General features: G+C 39.4%; 1 protein-coding gene across 2 annotated transcripts in view; it reads right to left on the bottom strand.

Annotated features, from left to right (window-relative positions):
- The window catches only part of PRKAR2A (protein kinase cAMP-dependent type II regulatory subunit alpha), a 137,195-nt gene extending 123,243 nt beyond the window's left edge, over positions 1 to 13,952 (bottom strand). The window contains exon 1 of one of the 2 annotated variants that reach the window (XM_069095779.1): positions 13,653 to 13,952. In XM_069095779.1, the coding sequence (XP_068951880.1) occupies positions 13,653 to 13,854 (202 nt within the window). In that variant the 5' untranslated portion in view covers positions 13,855 to 13,952. The remainder of the gene's footprint in view (positions 1 to 13,652) is intronic. The other variant, XM_069095778.1, reaches the window with a different exon arrangement.
- Between the last annotated feature and the right edge of the window lie 7,236 nt (positions 13,953 to 21,188).

Here is a 21,188-nt window from a genome sequence, read left to right as displayed (position 1 = left end):
CCCCCCCCCTGCTTTGAAACCCAGATGTTGTTTGGTATGGATGTATGGTTGGACAGTTTGGAAATCTGTCTACTTGATCTGTTTCTGTCTTGATAATTCTGCCTGTATACTTTGAAGTTCAGGGTGCTGACCTTTTTCCCCTGAATGAGGTAAACGATATATGTTTGACCGATTAAAGTAAGCTTGTCAACCCATTTTGAGTTGCTTTCCTCTATCAAAGCAGATCCAAGAACCGGTGTTGGCAGCCACCCTGGGGACGCTTGGGGTGCTTGCTGCTACAGCTTCTTAGAATTTGGTTCGGCTGGGACCCAGACAATATTGATTTATTGTCAGACCCATACTTTAAGCCTTCAACTTGTACTTCAGTGGCCTGGTCTTCCAAAACCCTGGGTCACTTTCATAGCAATCTTTAACTACAGACAACAATTTTGCAAAATAGAGACATGTGTGTACATAGATACTTTGCACTGAATATACTGGATCCCATATTTGTAACTAGCAGGGATTTATAAAAATTACCTAGTTTATTAGAGATGAGGAAACTGATGAATCCCACAGAGAAGACATGACTTGTCTAAAATCATATGTGTAACAAAAGTAGCATAACAATGATTTGAATCACAGTTATCTGATTCCAATTATAATGTTCTAATACACTCCATAGCTCTCTATCACATGTACTATATTTATAGGGAGGTTAAAAACTTGCAAATGGAAAGGAAAAAAACATAATTCATGATTCTCCCAAGATTTGTTCTTTTCTTCCCAAAATTGTAATTTCAAAAGACTTTTACCTTGAAATATGATTGTGGCAATCCCCAAAATTTGAAAGCACTTCCACCTGAAAAAGGGACAGAATAGGGGAAGTGACCAGCCTACAAATGCTTAAACCTCAAGAACTAATAAACCTGTCAGTTGTTAATCTGCTCTGGACTCTCACAAATGAGAACCCAAAATGAAATATGCAACCAGAACAGTAGTAAAAGAGTCAATCAGTACAATCCTTCCATTTCTACTCTCTCCTCTAGCTTTGTACAAAGCTTTTGTTTTCTATCTTCCAGTTTGCTTATGATGATACTATGACCACAGCTCTGCTTCTATGAATACACCCCCACCTTAGCAATGCTGTCTGTGTTTCCTAGAACCCTGGGAATAATTTCTGCCTCTTCAACACAACAGCTGATCTTAAAATGTTTACATTACCTATCCCTTTGGATTAACTGGGGGACAAGTCTTAAATGAAGTAGAAATTTATAAAAAAATTTAAAACCTCAATATTTTACAAATACACACAATACTTTAAAGCACTACATAAATGCTAGTTATTATTTACACAATGTGCATAAGAATCTACTTCTAGATATAAGAAAGTTAATTCAGATTTGGGTTACAAATGTTTAATCTCAAATTATTGCTGAAAATATCAATTTCACAAGCTTTGTACTTAAAATGAGGGAGTCAAGCCTAATGGTTCATTTACCAAGAGCAATAAATCTAGGCTTTGGTCAAACTATTATCCTGGCAAAGGAGTTTAAATTTATGTATATTTAGTGAATTTACTAATTATATTTTTCTAGAAACTGATGTTAGCCTATGTCTTTAATAATAATATTACAAATTCAAATATTATTCCATTAACTATTTACCAAATTACAAGATCACATCTGCATTGACACTGCTTTCAACTTAAGGGTGTTTAACTCAAGTCCTTTTTTCTCTTCTCAGAAGTAGTGGGGGGAAAAAAGGACAGAAGACAAATTTATTTCAGTTGCAAATCTGACATTCACTTTTGGTGTTTCTTTGAAAAAGGCACTGAATCTCAGGGTCCTCATCTATAAAATAAGGAAATTACTATTTATTCTACCTGCCTCTTGCTAGGAGGATTAAATGAGATAATAGGATTTAGAGTTGGTGGCTACTTTAGAGACAAGGTAAGAGGGTTAAAAACCACTTCATACAAGGATCAATTAAAGGCAGCAATTTTGCTTTGCCCAGACAAGAGAACACTGTTGTGAAAGAGGACTGATTCAAGACAGTAGTCTTCAAATATCTGGAGGACTGGCATATGGAAGAAGGAATGGCTATTCCGCTTGGCCCCAGAGGGCAAAACCCCCCCAAAAATGTGTAGAAGCCATAGAGGCATCTTTCTAATTAGGAAAAACTTCCTAACTAGAGTTATCAAAAAACTGAATGTGCTACATAATTCACTGTCACTAGAAGTCATCATAGAACAATAAGATTTAGAGCTAGAAGGAACCCTAGGTTCCTAGACCAACTCCCTAATTTTTCAGATAAGGACACTGAGGCAAATGGAGCCTGGATGATCATTCATCTAGGATATCATAAAAAAGATTTGTACTACACAGACAAAATGGAAGAGGATACAAGTCCACACTGGAGAAAAGAAAGGAATGTATGGTATGTTCAGGAGACAATAAATAAATCTATCTGGCTGTAATAAAAGATAAGGCTGGAAAGATAAGCTGGGGTCAGCCTGTAGAGGGCCTTGAATGTTAAAAGCTGAGGAATTTAGGTTCTAACCTAATACATAATAGGATGTCTCAAATATAAACATAAACAAACCCAGCATTTCAAGGATTAGTAGGGACCTTAAAGACTATGTAAACCAAACTATGCCAGAACAGAAATCTCTACACGCTTCAATATTCCTAACAATTGGCAATCCAATTTTCAAATGGTGGGGGATCACTCTACTCACTGCTGAACAAGTCTGTTAGAACGCTTTCCTTATGTAAAGCCTAAATCTGCCACTCTGCAACTTCTACCAACTGAGTTCTATCAACTTTGACACTAGTATTGTAAGGTTTCCAATGAGGTCAAGATAACAAATGGTTGAAGTGCTGAGGAAGATTTATTATTTAAGGCAAAAGGCACCCTTTACATCATGTGATCACAGACACATCTAATACTGATACAGCATTTACCAATTACCCAGGAGTGTAAAGCAGAAGCAGAAAAGCATTTACAAAAATGAAAGCAGCACAGAAAGGCAGTCTCATTTTTATCTGCCTCCAAAATTCCTACAGACTCACCAAAGCAGACCAAGTTTCACCAAAACTTAGAGGTGTTGTTGATGAGATACAGGCTCCTGGAATCCCCTTGAGCTCTCCTTGAATCTTCCCACACGAGGCTTTTGCCTGAGGTCATAAGCCTTTCATTATAGCTCAAGGCCCAAATCTCTCTATCTAGCCTACCCCTCCATTGTCCAGCTAAACCCCCCTCCCCCCAATAGGAATGGGAATTTGAAGATCTTCCCTGCCCCTTAATAGACCTAGAGGGGAGTCTGAAGACCTCCCCTGCTTTGAAAGTAAACTCTACCCCCTAATAGGCTGAATGTAGTCACATAGAGTCTGTGATGGAGGGAATTTGCTGAAGGGTGCAGCAGAGCCCACAAGAAGCTTCCCTGCTGTGAAGATAAACTCTGCCCCCTGTAATCACGTGGAGCCTGTGGTGGGAGGAGTTTTGCTGAAGGGAAGCAGAGGCCACAGGAAGCTGAGAGTCAGAGCTAGCCAGATGGGTGGGGGAGAGAGAACACTCAGGCAAGGAATCAGATAAGCTCCAGAGTAGATGCTGATCTTGTATTGGTTTGTGGGAAGGCTAAAGGATGCTGTGGCTCTCAGCATTATTATGACTTCTGAATATCTTTGGTACTATGATGGAATCAGCTTACTGGTTTTGGTATAGGGTTTTTTGTTGTCTAAATAAATGTTTCAGTTCTGTTCTATACCTGGAGAATCTGGTATATTTTGTAATCAAACATCATGTGATACTTATAATCATGGTCTATATCATGACTATAAGTGGGCACTGTAAATACTGCACTGGTGATACACTGCCACCCTAGATCCTCCCAAAATATCTATGCCTAAATCTGTTGCCCTTAAACTAGCCTAGCCCTCCTAGTCTGTCATCTCTAGGTAACCTCCAGCTATTTCCCACCCTTAATCTCACTACTGGAGTCTGAACTATCTGACTCCTCCTGAAGACCCTCCCCCAAACTCCTCCCCTAGACCACCCCAAGATTCCTCCCACAACCTTTCTGTATATAAGCTCCATCTTGCCTCCATAGGAGCCTAGAATTATCTAGCGCAGACGCATTCTGTGTCAGATTGTTCTTGCCCTCTTGTCCAGTACAAGTGTCACAGGTACCAAGGTTCCTTAAGAGTCTACCCATTATGACAAATCTTTAATAAACTTTGCTTTACTTTGGCTGAGAGGAGACTTAAGTCGAATTCATTTGGCAGGACCCAGCATGTTGGTATTTTGGGGTCTCGTGCACCCCTAAACCTTAAACTTCAACATTTTATGGTTCCCTAACCTCTACACTGTGACAACTTACACTTTAGCTTTGAGCTGATTTCCTATAGAAAACCACTAATCACTATGCATTTGCTATATGCCTACCTATTTTCTAAGTAACAGTACAGGCATTATGCATGATAAAGAAAAATTATAAGCATTCTCTCTTCCCTCAAGACATTTATCATATATGAGCAAAGACAAAATGAACAAATATGAAATAATAAACACAAGACAGTATTTATAATCACATGGAACAAGAGGTAGCCATGGTATAGAGAATAAAGAGCTGAGTTGGCTTCTGAATATCTTTGGTACTATGATGGAGACAGGAAGACCCGAATTCAAGTCCCATTTCTAACTTATCATATAACTCTATATGGAAGGCAGCTCTTTAAAGGCAAAGTTGCAGAGAATATGCTGATGTGGATGGTTGGAAGGATTTTCAAGATAGATAAATAGATAAACTGATAGATAAGACATTTGTAGATCAAAAGAAATGTAATATGACAAAAAAAAAGAGGAGGGGAAGAAGATGACCTAATCAGATAAGGCTTTAAGCAGCACGAACAACTTAAGCCTAGGAGAATATTAATATTTAGATAGACTATCCAAGGAGAAGAAAAGAATCTTAGATAAGCTAGATATGATAGTAGTCTGGAGAGAACCAAATGGGAATAGAAAGGAATATACCTTTTTCTCTGTGGTATATGGTAATTTTTAAAAAACGACTACTATTAAGGCATAAAAACTTATGAATTTTGTTATTTTTTTCTGACTAACTAAAATAGTTTCTTTGGTAGTTTAATTGGGATGGCATTGAATAAGTAGATTAGGTAGAATTGTTGTTTTTATTATATTGACTCTGCCCACCCATGAATAATAAGTATTTCCCCAGTTATTTAAGTCTGACTTTATTTGTATAAAAAAGTGTTTTATAATTAGTTTCAATGTAGTTGCAAAAAAAACCAGAAATATTAAATGCATCCTTTTCAGATCATAATGCAATAAAATTATATTTAACAAGGGACCATGGAAATATTAAAAATTAATTGGAGACTAAGCCTAATCTTAAAAGGATGAGTGGGAAAAAAATGAGTGGGTCAAAAAACAAGTCACAGAAACAATAAGTAATTTTATTAAAGAGAATGACAAGATGAGACAACATACCAAAACTGATGGGATGCAGCAAAATCAGGAAATCAGAGGAAAATTTACACCTCTAAATACTTATATCAATAAAATAAAGAGCAGACCAAAGAACTGGGTATATACAATTTTAAAAATTAGAAAAAGAACAATTTAAAAATCCCCAATTAAACACCAAATTGAAAAACCTAAAAATTAAATATGAGTTTAATAAAACTGAATATAAGAAAACTATTGAATTAAAAAATAAAAATTGAATATAACTTAAAAAGAGAGAAAAACCAAATCACTAGCAAAAAGGGTGAATATAACACTAATAAAGATGAAATCAAAGAAATTATTAGGAATTATTTTGCCTAATTATATGCCGATAAATCTAACAATTTAAGTGAAATGGGAGAAAAATATAAACTGCCTAGCATAGGCTAACAGAAGAGGAAATAGAATACCTAAATAAACCTTTTTTAGAAAAAGAAATTGAACAGGTCATAAATGAGCTACCTAAGGAAAATGCACCAGGATATAATATACTTGGAAAATCCTAACAATTTAACTAAAAAGTTAGTTGAAAATTAATAGTAGCAGGAAATAAAATAAAGCCACATAAATCATTAGCATTTCTACATATTACCACAAAACCCTGCAAGAAGAGACAGTACGAGTTACCCCATTTAAAATAACCACAGACAGCATAAAATACCTGGGAGTATACCAGTCAAGACAAATCCAACAACTACATTGAAACTAATTATAAAACACTTTTTATACAAATAAAGTCAAACTTAAACAACTGGGGAAATACTTATTGTTCATGGGTGGGCAGAGTCAATATAATAAAAACAACAATTCTACCTAATCTACTTATTCAATGCCATCCCAATTAAACTGCCAAAGAACTATTTTAGTTAGAAAAAAATAACAAAATTCATTTGGAAGACCAAAAGGTCAAGACTATCAAAGGAATTAATGAAAGAAAAATGTAAAGGAAGGAGACTTAGCAGCACCATTTCTTAAACTGTATTATAAGGCAGTAATTATCAAAACTATCTGGTACTGGTGAAAAAGTAGAAAAATGGACCACTGGAACAAAAGCAGACATACAATATACTGTAATAAATGATTACAGTAACCTTGTGTTTGACAAATGTAAAGACTTGAACTTTTGGGATAAGAATTCACTACTTGGTAAAAATTGCTGGGAAAACCCTTAAAGCGGTCTGGCAGAAATTGGGTAGAAACCACTATCTTATATTATTTACCATTTACCAAAATAAGGTCAAAATGGATGTGTGACCTAGATATAAAGGGCAATAGCGTAAGAAAATTAGAAGAATATGGATCATATTACCTATCAGATTTATGAATAAACAAGAGATAGCGAACACTGTGAAATATAAAATGGATAATTTGATTACATTAAATTTAAAAGATTTTGTACAAATAAAACCAATATAGCCAAGATTAGAAGGAAAACAGAAAATTTGGGGGAAAAATTTTACAATTTCTCTTGAGTCTCATATCTCAAATATATGGAGAACTTTTTGAAGAGCAATCTGAGATTATATAAAACTGTGTATACCCTTTGACCCAGCAATACCACTATTAGGTCTTTTTTCCCAAGGTGATCAGGGAAAAAGGAAAAGAACTTATATGTTCTAAAATACTTATGGCAGTTCTCTTTGTGGTGGCAAAAAAGTGGAACTTTAGGGCATACTCATTAATTGGTGAACTGCTGAACAAGCTGTGGTATATGATTGTGATAGAGTGCTAGTGTACTATTAGAAATGAGGAGCAGGAAGCTTTAAGAAAAATCTGGGAAGACTTACATGAACTGATGCAAAGTGAAATAAGCACAATAAGGAGAATATTATAAACATTAACAGCAGTAATACTGGACAATCATCAACTATGAACTACTAAGTTATTCTGAGTATTATAAATAAACAAATCAACTACAAAGGACCTATGAAGGAAGATGCTATCTACCTCCAGACAATGAAATGATAGAGAAGTATGCATGAATAGTACCTTCTTAACCTTTAATACTCTTGTCTCTAGGTTTTGAGGACACTACTCTCTCCATGATTTTCCTCTCACCTATCAGACTACTCCTAAGTCTCATTTTCTGGATCTTCATTCAAGTCATTCCTACAAATCAAGGGTGTCCCATAGGTCTTTGTCCTGGGCCCTCCCTCTTTTGTCTTTGCAGTTTGTTGATCTCATCAGCTTCCATTCATTCAATTATCACAATGCATAGATTCTCAAACCTCCTAATCTAGTCTCAACCTCTCTTCTGACCCCAGTCTAGTCTCACATTTCCAACTACTTATCAGATGTCTAAAACTGGATGTCCTATCTTAAACTCAACAGGTCCAAAACTGAACTCAATAGCTTCCCCTCCAGACTTATCCTGCTTCCAAACTTCCTTATTACTGTCCAGAGCACCGCCATACTCCCAGTCTACCAGACTCCCAAACTAGGTTGTATTCCTTAACAGAGGAAGCCTTTCCAAATCCCTTTTAATGCTAGTGCTTCCCTAGGTTGATTATTTCCTATGTATTCCGCCTATAGCTTGTTTGTATGTAGGAATATTATCTCCCCTATGAGACCGCGAGCTCCAGGGCAGGGACTATCTTTTGCCTTTTTTTGTATTCCTAGCACTTAGCACTGAGCCTAGCATATAGTAGGCATTACTAAATACTTTCTGACTGAATTTTGCTTCAGCCTGTCTTCCCAGATTTATCACATATTAATTCTCTACTACGCGCTCTATTTTCCAAATTGACTTACTTGCTGTTTTTAGTACTTGACATTACATCTCTCACCTCCGTGTCTTTATACATGTTGTCCCTTTCTCACCTCCACTCTCTTCTAAATCCCACTTCCCCTTCAAGGCTGAGTTCAAGTACTGCCTCCGAGGGCACTTTCCTTGTTGCCCCTTCCTATAAATCACTGTGTATTTTTTGTATATCGTCTGTATTTACTCATCTGTATATTATACTATTTCCCCTAGTCTAATGTAAGCTACTTGGGAGCAGAAACTGTCCCACTTTTTTACAAAGTTCTGTATTAGAATGGTGGCAGCAAGACTGAATGAGTTTGGTGCAGTGAGTAAAGCGCCCTCTCGGGGTCGGAGGAGGACCCGAGTTTGGTTCCAGCCTCAGACACTTAACACCCACACAAAACTACCCTGTAACTTTGGGCAAGTTACTTAACAACCCCAAGTGCCCTCCAAAAAAAAAAAGCCTGAATGAGTTATTTGAAAGAAGACAATGAATGAGTTTGAGAAAAAGTCTCTGGAGAGGGACAGGATAAGTCAGAAAATTAACAATAAAAAATTAATTTCAAAAGAATGCATGAGACCTCTCCCAAGAAAACAATAATGACTTGTAGTTATTAGATTTGTCTACTACAGTAACAACTTTGCTTGGAATTTAGACTGCCAGCAAGGGTAGGAAAATTTTACAATTAATTTATGAATAGTTTCCTAAAACAAAAACAAAAACCTTCGTTCTAGATTACACGGATTAATAGTTAATATTTTGATAATTTCAAAGATCTCCAATTTTACTGGTCTGGGTACTCCTTCCAATGCAGATAACAGGTCTCTACACATTTCTTCCCAAATTTAGCTACACTGGTCTTCTAATTGCAAACACACAGAGTTTGTCTTCATCACATTCAAAGCTTTTCCATTTTGTCAAGATTTGCCAGAAGTTATGATCCACTGACAAAGCTCTCAGAACACAAGGTCATCTATACCATGAGACAGCATAGCCTAATGTAAGGGTCAACAAACTACAGCTATTTTTGTGTGGTCCACAAAGAATGGTTTTTACACACATAAAATAGGCAGCTGGCCAGATTTGGCCCATAAGTTTTAGTGTGGCAACCCCTGACCTAGTGGATAAAGAGCTGACTTTGTAGTCTGGGACACCTGGGTTCCTGTTACACCTCTAATACAAAGTGGTCATCTGAGCCCTCAGCAAGACTTAGCCTCTTCCAATCCCAGGAAACTAAGATGTTAAGTTACAGGACAACTGTCTATCAGCTAGGTGGCAAAGCGAATAGAGCACCAGCCCTAGAATCAGAAGGACCTGAGTTCAAATCCGACCTCAGACGCTTAACACTTACTAGCCTAACACTTACTAGCCGTGTGACCTCAGGCAAGTCACTTAACCCCAATTGCCCTGCCCTCCCCCCTCCAAAAAAAAAAATATTCCTTAAAAAAAATGTAAAATATATAATCACCTTATTAAGCCCTATCAAATAGTAAGGGATTTAAGTTAAAATAAAACCTGTTTAATTTCAGAGCTATATAAATAAGCATAAACAGAGGCAAAATGAAGAACATGTTCTGTGGTAAAGATATTTTGCAGTCAAAGCATGGGTCCCAAATCAGCTTGCCAACTGTCTATAGTTTTCATACAGTCAGTAAAGAAATTAGATGGTCGGGGTGGCTAGGTGGCAAAGTGAATAGAGCACCAGCCTCCCTTCAGAGTGAGAAGGACCCAAGTTCAAATCCTACCTCAGAAACTTAACACTTACTAGCCATGTGGCCTTGAGCAAGTCACTTAACCCCAACTGCCCTCCAAAAAGCAAAAAAAAAAAAAAATTAGATGGTCACACCAGATGTAGTAAATATAATTATTAATACTCTTTAAAACAATGATCCCTTCCAACCCCCAAAAGGCAGAATTCATTCTGGGTTAACTCTCATGTCCCTATGATGGTGTCCAAGACTTTATAGCTGATAGAGGTTAACTAACTATAAGGATACAAAGGATTTAAGTTACCACACCATTTTACAAGTCTTAGGAAGATACACTTACAGTGATTTGTTAATAAAGCTAAACAAAAGACACACTGGGTTAGCCAATATTATCTCATTTGATCCTCACAACAATACTAAAAGGTAGGTGCTATTATTATCCCCATTTTACAGCTAATCAAACTGTGAGAGAAGTTAAATGACTTGTTCAGTCACACAAAAGAAGCTGAAATCAGGTCTTCCTTATTCCAAGAACAAAAGAGGCTATGTTTAAGACTCTAAAATCATTAGTTAAAAAAAAAAAAACAAAATAAGTTAAACGGTAAAGTTTTTAAATTCTTTTCTTGGTTACTCATATTTTCCTATTTTCTTAATAGATTTGCCAACTGCTCAACAAATGTTTCATGTAAAGCTTTGATATACAAAGTATTAATATTAAACACTGAGCTTTTCCTAAATAAAACACATTTAAAGTAAATTAAAGAACAATGTTCAGTGGTTTTGTAATTACGGAACTATTAATTTTTTGTTAAGATAAACTCTGGGAAAATCAAGTTGTCGTTAGGGTTTGTTTTGGGTTTAAAAAAAGTTAGTGTTCAGAGAGTCTCAGACACTTAGGACAACTCTGAAATTAACCTGCTAAATTTATTGTATGCTTTAAAAGGGAAAAAAAGCTGTACATGGTAGAGATTCAAGGTTTCATTTGAAATCCTCCTTTTCAGTTCTTCTTTGTATATGAAAATGTTTATCTTTGTTAGTGTTTGTAAAGTTCAAAATAACATGATAGAAAATGTTTTAAAATTTAAAAAAAGAATAAGAAAAAGCATATACCCATCAAATGAGAAACTGAACAAATTGTAATATATGAATGTAACAATATTATTGTACCATAAGTAAATGAATATGAGGAATTCAGTCTTCCAGTGTTTCTCTAAAATCAAATGAAGCAAGCAGAACCAAGAGAACAATATGACCATACAGTAATGTAAATCAAAATAACACTAAAACAATTCCATGACTAATCTAGGCCCCTGAGAAGAGATGAAGTGCCCCTCTTCCTTTCAGCAGAGAGGTGGGGAACTAAAGGTGTGAAATACTACATACACTATCCAGATGAAGTCACAAGATTGGCTGGCTTTGCTGAACAGTTTTGTGGGTTTTTGTTTTGTTACAAGGAAGGGCTCATTTGCTGGGGGAAATTACATGAAAATGACTTCTATATACATACTTTTAAAATGATAGTAACAACAATTTTAACAATTCTAAAGTAAAGCACTACTTTAAGGCTCAAAAAGAGCTCTCCCCATTTTACAGATAAGGGAGCTTTAAATAAAACAGGTTTGACAACTTGTCCAAGGCCACACACCAAGCAAATGGCAGTCAGAACTGGAACAAGTCAACAACTCATGATTCTAGGGACCCTTCTGGAAAACACCTTGTAAAATTCGTGGTTAAGTTAAAGGTCTCCTAAAACACAGACTTTTTTTTTTTTAAGACTTTCATAGCATGAATGAAAACATATGTCTATCAAACTGAATCTCTGTCAGTCATCTGAACAGCAAGTACCTGGTTGGTAACTTTAGCCCATGTGCATAGCACCTTGGTAGACATTTTTCTCAAAAAACTTAGGAATTCATAGCTTCAGAGGATTTAGAACGGTATAGGACCTTAGAGAGAAATCATCTAGACCAATATTCTCATTTTATACGTGAAAAACAGGCCAAGGGAGAAGAAACTTGACCAGTAACTTTTAAATAGTGCCAAGTTCTCTCACTCGAAATGTAGTGCTCTTTCCACTACTATACAAATGTCTAAAAATATTCATTCCAGAGAGGCCAATAAATGTACCCATGAAAATACATGTGCCCCCTGAAAGTTTTTCTCAAGGTAAGTCATACTACCTTCTCCATAAAATATTCTGAAGCAATCCGGGAAACTTAATTTCTTTTTGACAATTTTAACTAATAAGATGCATCTTAAATTACAATGTTATTTTTCTCCTTTCTTCCAGTATAGGCACTAAACAAATTTTTATTAAGAGAAATTTCTACATATAAAATCGTGTGGTTTGTTAATAACAAAAAAGCAAAACAAAACGATCACAGTACCAGATTTCTCAAATTGCAACAAATCAAGTCAGTTCTGGGATAGAAATGTAAACAAAAGAATGTACAAGCTTTTCCTGCTCCAGTGCCTAATTATCTCAAAATAAAACCAAAGAAAAGATTGAAATTTTAGAATTTTAATTCATATATTTAGACAATGTTTTAGTTCCAAATTGGCGTGTTAAAAAAAAAGAGATGTTATTTGAAGGCCCTTAAAAAGAAAATAAATCTTTTGGGTTTTAAGAGCCAATTATGTTTAATACCTAGCATGTTTAAATGCCACACATCAACGTGTAGCTTTGAAAGACTGCTTGCTCAATGCATGAGGTTAATTCCTTGCAGTCTCATTACTACAGAACATATGCAAAAATCAAGTGAATATTCCACAACTGTTCTAAAGGGCCTTCTTTAAACAACCAAATAAATATGCTATGCAAAATTATACATTTAAAAAAATTAAACTGTACCTAAGGTCTGGTTCTGGTTCAACACCAGCAAATTTTAAGTTGCCTTTAAACTACACTAGAGTTTCTAAATATTACTGATATTAGTTCCAAAATTGTGAGATGCTAAGACCAGTACTGCCAGAGGTCCCAGCAGGTCTTTAAAATGGTCTTTTGGACAGGAATTTTCTCTATTTTTTTTTTTTTTTGCCAGTGATTGCAATATGTTTTCTCTTTCACGGTATGCCAACTGAAGGCCTGGGGGCTTCGGGGCGGGGAGTCTCAGAACGAGCAAATGAGAATAGGAGCTAGAGGACTGGATTAATGCCCACCTTCTTAGACCAGGCCTTCAGTTGGCATACCGTGAAAGAGAAAGCATATGTAATCACTGGCAAAAAAAAAAAAAAAAAAAGAAAAAAGAAAAAATTCCTGTCAAAAAGACCATTTTAAAGACCTCTTCATCTCAAACTAGCGGGTCCTCCAGTCCGGGGGGGATGGAGGTCATCGCTGTCAGACGCGTCGAGGTCACTTTGGGGTCTGCATTTCGCAGGCCAGGGCCGCCCGCAAGCTCTCCCCCCCCCTCCCGCAAGGGTGCCAAGGGGCACAAGCCGTTGCCAGAACGTTGTTCCCAAGAGGAACTCAGAAACGTCTGGGGGTGGGGGAGCGGTATGGGGACTGAGCAAGAGGGGAGGGCAAGACTCCCACGGCAGTGGAAAGAGGGACGGGGAGGGGTGGGGGTCCGACCGGAGGGAAGCCGGCAGAGACAGGGCGGGTTTGCCCGGGCGGACAGGCCAGGGAGAACTAGGGGGAGGGGGAGGGGCCGGCGCCCCGGGGGTCCGAGGCGGCCCCAGCCCCGGCTCTTACGTTCAAAGTCTTCCTCTTCCTCGTCCTCGATGTCTTTCCCCTCGCCCTTCTCGCCGTCCACGCTGAGGTTGCGGCCGTCCCTGAGGCGGGTGAAATAGTCCACGGCGAAGTCCACCAGGTCTTCGGGGTGGTTCCTCAGCACCTCCACCGTGTAGCCCTGCAGGAGCTCCGTGAGCCCGGGCGGGATCTCGATGTGGCTCATGGCGGGGCGGGGGCGGGGGCCGCTGGCCTGCCTGCCTGCCTCCCTCCCTCCCTTACACGCGGCCGGGGCCGGGCCGCAGGGGCGGCGGCTTGGCTCGCTCGAGCGGGCCGGCGCCGAGGCCGAGGCGCTCACACGCCGTTCGTCCCGGCGCGCAGGGGGCGGTTCCTCGGCCGCGGCACGGGCCCAGGCGCCGGGCAGCTGCTCGTCCCCGCACGCGGGCCGGGGCCTCGCTCGCACCGCCGCTCTCGCTCTCCTCGAGGACGCAGCGTGCGCCCGGCCGCCCGTGCCCGGCCGCCGCCTCGGCTTTCTTCTCCGGCTGTACTTCCTCCCCGTGTAGCCGCCGCCCCCTTCCCCTCGCCTCGGGCTTGGGCTGCGGGCGCCTCAGCCGCCGCTGTCACACTGGAAGCGCGACGGGAGGGAGGGAAGGACTAGGGCGGCGGGAGGGGGCGGCGCATGCGTACAGAGCCTCCCCCCCCCCCCCCCCCCGCGCCGGGCAGCCGCGGGCGCCTCCGCAGCCTCCTTCCCCTGCCAGGGGCGGGCTCCCCCTGCCCGGGAGCTCGGGCAGCCTGGAGCTGGGAGGGGCGCCTGCCCCCAGGTCGGGGACTCCCAGAGGGATTAGAGCAGGCCGAGCCTGGGGAGGTCACTTGCTAAGGCTCTGGCTCTCGCATCTTACAGGCCTGGGAGTTAATTAACCCTAATTTTATTCTAATGAATAATAACTGACATTAACATACCTAAGGTTTGCAAAGCCCTTTACCTACAAGCCTTCTACCTATATTATCTCATTTGAACCTCACAGCAGCTTGCTGAAGGAGGTACTGTACTTGTCTTTATTTTTAACGCGGAGGAAACTGAGGCTTCGTTTAACTGCAGGAGCTCGCAGCTGGAAAGTGTCTGAAATGAGATTCACACCCGGGTCTTCCAGACTCAAGTCTAGACTCTGCACGACTCTCACGCCGCCTCCTCCAGAAAGTCAAGGAAATTACCCAGGGGGCCACAAATTGCAAGTGCAGGGAAAATCAAGTGTGGTGGAAAGAGCGTGAGATCCGAATTCTGGAGGCCTGGTTTCAAAGTCCAACATGCTATCTCTCAGGGCCACCTCTTGCAAGTCACTTCCTCTCTGGGCTCCAGTTTCCTCATTTGGGTAACCCCTTTATCAGGCAGAGGCACAGAGCCCAGATACACTTTGGCTGCTTCCTTTTTTTCTGGCTCATAGCTTGCACCCAAGGAGAATATGGGAATATCTGGTAATCCCACAAGGCTAGATATATTTCTCTATATGCACTTTATAAGCTAACCAAGGCTCAAACTGTGGAGCACTTTTGTTTAAAAATTAAAGAATGCTCAAAGGCCTTGCCCCTGAACCCATTGAGATTGTCTGTATGCTCCCCATCTCCTTGCAGGAAGAAACCCCCCCCCCATTCAGAGACCTATAGAGTTGGTTGAGAGACCTCAGGCCCCTTTAAAGCCTTCTTCATTCTCCTCCAGATGTAGCTCCTTATCAATTCTCTACAGTTCAAATTTAGCTCCATTATCTTCTCCATTCCATCAGATGCCCAACATCCTCTTCCTTGCCCTTGCTGTCAAAAGTTTCTATAACCAGTTCTAGTCTTCTTTCTAATGGCATCACTCAACTTTGCTTCAATGATCCCTTACGTTGCTGCTTTTCTGTACCAAGATGGTATTTGTTCATCTCCATGATCCTCTCCAGGAGACCAGTCAGAAGCAGTGGACCCATCAAGGGATTTCCCTGGCACCTTGGCTAAGTAGTTAATTCTTGTATGTGTCCAAGGACACAGTACTTCCCAATTTTGAAATCTGTTTTTAAATACCCAGGTGCTACTTGGACATCTTCTACACATTTTGGATTGCTCAAAGGAATCAGTTTTCCCACTCATGTTGAGTCCCCCCAGTTTGCCCTCTCCCTATGTCAGGATGGTGATGATAATGTCTCCTGTTCACTTCAGCATCTGCCTCTCAGTCTTAGACGTCAGAGGATTATTCCCATTCTCCAACCAGTTTTCTTTCTTTGAGGCAATTGGGGTTGTGACTTGTCCAGCTACAAGTGTCACGTATCTAATTTGAACTCAGGTCCTCCTGACTCCAGGGCTGGTGCTCTATCTTCTGTGCCACCGAACTGCCCCTTTCCAACCAGTTTTATGTCCGGTCTTCCTCTGGGATTACTGGTTTAGAATATATAAATAAGCGTTCTCTGAAAGATTTTTAAATCTACAAAAACAGCAGCTCCCAATGACTACTCCCAGGGAAGGTGCGTTTGGCAACCCTATCATGAGAACAAAGGGTTTGTGTCCTTATTCTTTCTATAAAATAAGGGATGTAAACTAGGGGATTCTTAAAGTGCTTTTCAGTTCTGGCTTTTTGTCCAAATGTCTAATGCAGTTCTGACCTTTGATGGTCATTTGAATAAAAGAACCAATCAGTCCTTGGACCTAGGCTTTCTGACTCTAAATTCAGAGCTCTTTACACTATAAGCTTCACCAAAGGTCACCCTCATTCCTTCTCATTATGATTGTTCTTATAACCCTGCAAACTTGGACTTACCCTGAACTGTTCAAAGGCCTTTCTTTTCTTAGGATAGAGTAAGGCCAAAACAAAGGTTGTAAACAGAAATACAGTTGATAATTATCAGTCCCATTTTCCCAAAGTACTTATATTATCCTTATTTTACTGAGGAGTAGACTGAGGTTAATAGATAAGAGACTTGCCCAATCCTAACATCTTCTGACTCCAAATTCCATGTTTTGTCCACTGACAAACACCTGCTTCACACTATATTATACCAGACCAGAGAGGTGGAGTAAAACAGAATTAGATGAACTGTCTCCCTTATCTTATGGACCAAAGATCTTTATGGAGTCCTTCACAATCTGGCTCTAACCCACCTGTACAGCCTTATCCCAAATTACTTCTGTCCAAGCCCTGTAGGTCTAGCCAAACTAGACAATTCTTGGCCCATTTCTTCTCTCTTTTCTACCACAACCCTTACCATCCAGGGTTTCATACTGAATTATCTAACCCCCCCCCCCCCCCACACACACCTCTGCTTATATAAGGGGTGGGAAACATTTGGTTCCCCCTCCATGACCTAATTGCAGAAAGTTAGGGGAGCAGATAACAGAATTAACTAGGTACTGCTGTTACTGAAATATAAGGATGTTTTTATTTTTTATGAAGTGTGAACACCTTCCTCTGATAGAATAAGAGGAGCAACGTGAGATTTGGTAACTGAAAATTGGCCATGTCCTGGAGAGCTTTAAATAGCTGATTTAGTCAGATGTGGTGATTGTTAGACAATGAGCATTTATTAAGCACATACTTTAGTAAGCAAAAAATGTACAAATGTGTTATAAATAGTATAAATAAGAAAAGAGAGAAGGCACTAGAAGAATCAGAAGTTGATAAAGTTTTCTGTAGAAGATGAGATTTTGATCCATACTTACAGGGAAAGCAGTAGATAGTGAGTACAAGTTAGGATGACAGTCCAGAGCAGGTGCTATGCTTGAACTGTCTCCGGTGTCTGGAACAGACTCCTCCTTTATCCCTGACTTTCCATAAATCTTCCAAGGAAGATCTATCCAATGTTCTGGTTCTTTTACTACTTTGTAGGTATGAGGGCAGCAATTCAGTTACACACCTTTTATCCTTCACCCTTGTCTACTCAATGAGCCTATCTTATTTCCTGGTCAATTTTTTTCTTTCTTTTTACAATTTCTTAATTTTGTTTTTGCATTCCCTTAATTTCCTAATATATCCCTTCTCAGAGTTATACCTTATAACAAAAGATAAAAAAGAAAGGGGGAGAAAAGCAGTTTATGCAAACTAATACATAAACCAAATCTGACCGTATGTGCAGGATTCCATACCCATAATTACACCCCATCTGCAAAGAAAAGGACATGTATTTTCATATCTCTTCTTTAGGAACATGCTTGGTCACTATAATTATACAATGTTACATTTTATGGGCTTTTCCATATGTACTGAGTATATTTTCCTGCTCTACTTTCTTGACACTTTGTATCAGTTCAAATAAATCTATTCTTCTTTGCATTTTTCATATTCCCCCTTTATTATAACACAACATATTCATATACCACAAGTTTTTTTAAACCATTCTCCAATTATGGGCTTTCCTTTGTTTCCATTTCTCTGCCAATAGAAAAAAAATGCTATTGCAAATATTTTGTCTATGGGGCCTTTCCTCCTACCTTTGATCTTCTAGTGCTTGGCAGTGAGATCTCCAAGTCAAAGGGTCAAGTGAGCATTTTAGTCCTTCTCCTACCATTACAGTTTTTCCTCCAGAATATACAATATAATTCACTAACCACACCCACTCTTGACTTCTTTTACATCACTCAACACAAAGTGCAAGCAGCCAGCTTACACACACAATATGAATCTATTACCTTCGGTTCAACTGTTACTTGTTATTCTTCTGACATCTTGGTGTTCCATGATTTCTGACCATATAATGTCATCAAGAGAAGACAGGGGTCAAAAAAAAGGGAGAATTTTGCAAAAAGTGCAGCTTGGAATCCCTAAAAGAGCTGCACAGTCCATCAAGGACAATATAGCCTGCTCTATTCCTCCTCAAGCTTGGATCCGGCTCATTATCAATCAGCTGTGTCTGGCCAAAACTATCATGTGCTGATAAATTCAGTGGAGGGACTGCCTACCCAATGCCACATTCTGAAATCCAGGCAAAGCATATGCTTCATCTCCTTTATTTTTTCAATGTGGATTTTGAGGCCAATCTCTTTCAAGTAACCACATCTGTCTCACTAAGGGGACCCTTTAGTGTTCCAGGGCTCAATACCATCTGCACAGTATTTTAAGAACCTATAACTTCATTGCTTTGGGTACTCCCTTCAAAACTATAAATCACAACTCCTTTGTATCTTAGTAGATGGTCTTTGAGACTTGCTGTGGCTTAAGAATGTATTGCCCTGACATTGGCAAGCCTCTTCAAACACAGCAAGGTTCATCACCAGACCAGGTGATGAATAGCCTCTGGTTGTACCATATATTTCCAGCTTTGTTGAACCTGCTGGAACTTGTACTTGTGACCCAGGGTCACCTCTACATCACAAGGAGGCTTCAATGGATGATATTACTGGAAGAATCCTGTATAACGTCATCTACAGACACAAGCATCTGGAAGGTTTCTCCTATTTAAATTCTGCTCAGAACACTTTCCAGATGACACCTTTAGTGAGTCTCTATCTGATGTAAACCCCACTTGACGATGTTAATTCAACATTCTCCTTTGGGATATATCTGTCATAGGACCTTGTATTCTTTCAACATGTACATGGGAGAACACATGTTGGAAAAAGAGTCTTAAGACTCTATTTTCCCCCAGAATGCCAAATGCTTTTTTTTTTTAAAACCAATTCACAATTGACATAGCACAAGACAGTGATATTTTGAACTGGGTTCAAGAAATTTCAGGCTCAGATGCTAATTTATTACTTTAGACAAGTCACTTTCTTTGTATGAGTTTTAGTTGCTTCATCCTTAAAATTTTAGAGAGGGCTAAATGATCTCTAGGGTCCCTTACAATTCTGCCTGTGATTTCTGGGATCTAAATTTCTTTACATCTCTAAGTGAACTGTGGGATAATGAGGATACGGGCCTGCCATAGAGAATCATGTGTAGGTCATTTCTTCACAGTCACGTTACTAATGTGAGTACAAGAAAATGCATTCAAAGACAGAACAGAAGGAAATTTGAAAATTATCCACACTCACTTTTAACATAGGAAACCCACCCTTCATTGTCCTTCACAACCATCACCAAATCCTGGATATACTTTTCCTCTTTATGCCCAGACTGGGAACTACTCCACATTACAGGATAATCCTGGTTTGGAAATTCAGCATGCAGTTATGACGAAGGTAGTTTTGCCCAGCAATTTTACAGAATTAATTAAAAAACACATCAAAAACCTCTCTGGGACCATGGTGACTAGAAGTTCCCTCCTAACGGAGCTCTGATTGTCTCAAACCAATGAGTTTTGAGTGCAGCTTTCATATTGGACAGTATGGAAAAAGCAGAAACAATACATCTGGGACTGTTTCCAAGAGACTTACCCAGAAAAACCTCAAATATATCCTTTCCAAGCCCTAGACTGACAGCAGCACAGAATTTGCTTGTGGGGTGCAAACATATTTTATTCTAAGCAACAAATGTTTCCCCCAAAAAGCTATCACATCATATTCTAAGTATATTCTTAAATCATTTTGTCTATATCTAAACATTCCCAGTTCTTTCAGCTGATACTCCTATAGAATGACCTCAGACCCTTCAGCATGCAGGTTGCTCTCCTCTGGACACTCTCCAGCGTGGCAGATACTTACTTTCATGTGTCCATTTATGAATTCTTAATCCCCTGAAGGAGTTAGGAGGGTGAGCCCTTATAGGTTGGAAATTTCCCTGTTCCTATTAGGAGGCCTAAAGTTCTCTTGCCTCCTGCACCTGCCACTGTCTCGTTAGTCCAACCCCCCAGTGTGGCCTGTGGTATAAAAGTCATGAGCAAAAAACATTTTCATTAGAAAGAAACATAGAAGCAAATGTGATCTTATTGTTATTATTTTATTAGTTTATACATTTTCCTTTGTCAAACTGTGAGTTGGAGTTGTTTTATGTATCATGAATACTCATTATTTTGTATATTTGGTTTTGTCCAGTTAGAGTCATAATAAAAATTATTAGAAACAAAAATATTAAAAATACCTTTTTCAGATCATGCAGCACAATCTTTGATGTGGTAAATATAACCACTGAGCCTCCAGGATACCATCCTTCCTCTCCATGGAATGGAGCTTCATTGAATGGGACCAATTATGAACACTTCTTCCTAGTTCAGCTTTGGAGCCCACGGTTACTGTTGGAGCTGGGTATGTGAGCTAGGCTTTTGGTATTCCTCTATTCTGATAAACACAGAATGATCTACCATGGTTCCAGAGGACTCATAAAGGAAGATGTTACCCACCTGCTGACAGAGAGATGATGATAGATTCAGGGTGAAGATTGAGACATAGTGTTCTTTGGGCATGACCAGTTCAAAAATTTATTTTACTTAACTATGTATATTTGTTACAAGGGTTTTGTTTTTCTTTCTTTTTGAATGGGGGTAGTAAAAGGTAAGGAGAGGTGGATTTTTGTTAATTGAAAAAATTAAATAAAAAAAATTAAAGTGGAAGAGGGCTGTGCCTGGTCTCCTCCTTACCCCTCTCAGAGTGGGGACTCTTCAGAGCCAGGGCCACAGATCCCCACAGAAGAACCCTGAGTCCAAGGTCTATGGTTGGATT

Source organism: Petaurus breviceps, unplaced genomic scaffold (assembly GCF_028583685.1).
Source record: "Petaurus breviceps papuanus isolate PSGF00001 unplaced genomic scaffold, PetGlider_PUasm1.0 227, whole genome shotgun sequence".
In the NCBI taxonomy this organism is placed as follows: Eukaryota; Metazoa; Chordata; class Mammalia; order Diprotodontia; family Petauridae; genus Petaurus; species Petaurus breviceps.
This window is presented reverse-complemented; position numbering and strand designations above follow the sequence as displayed.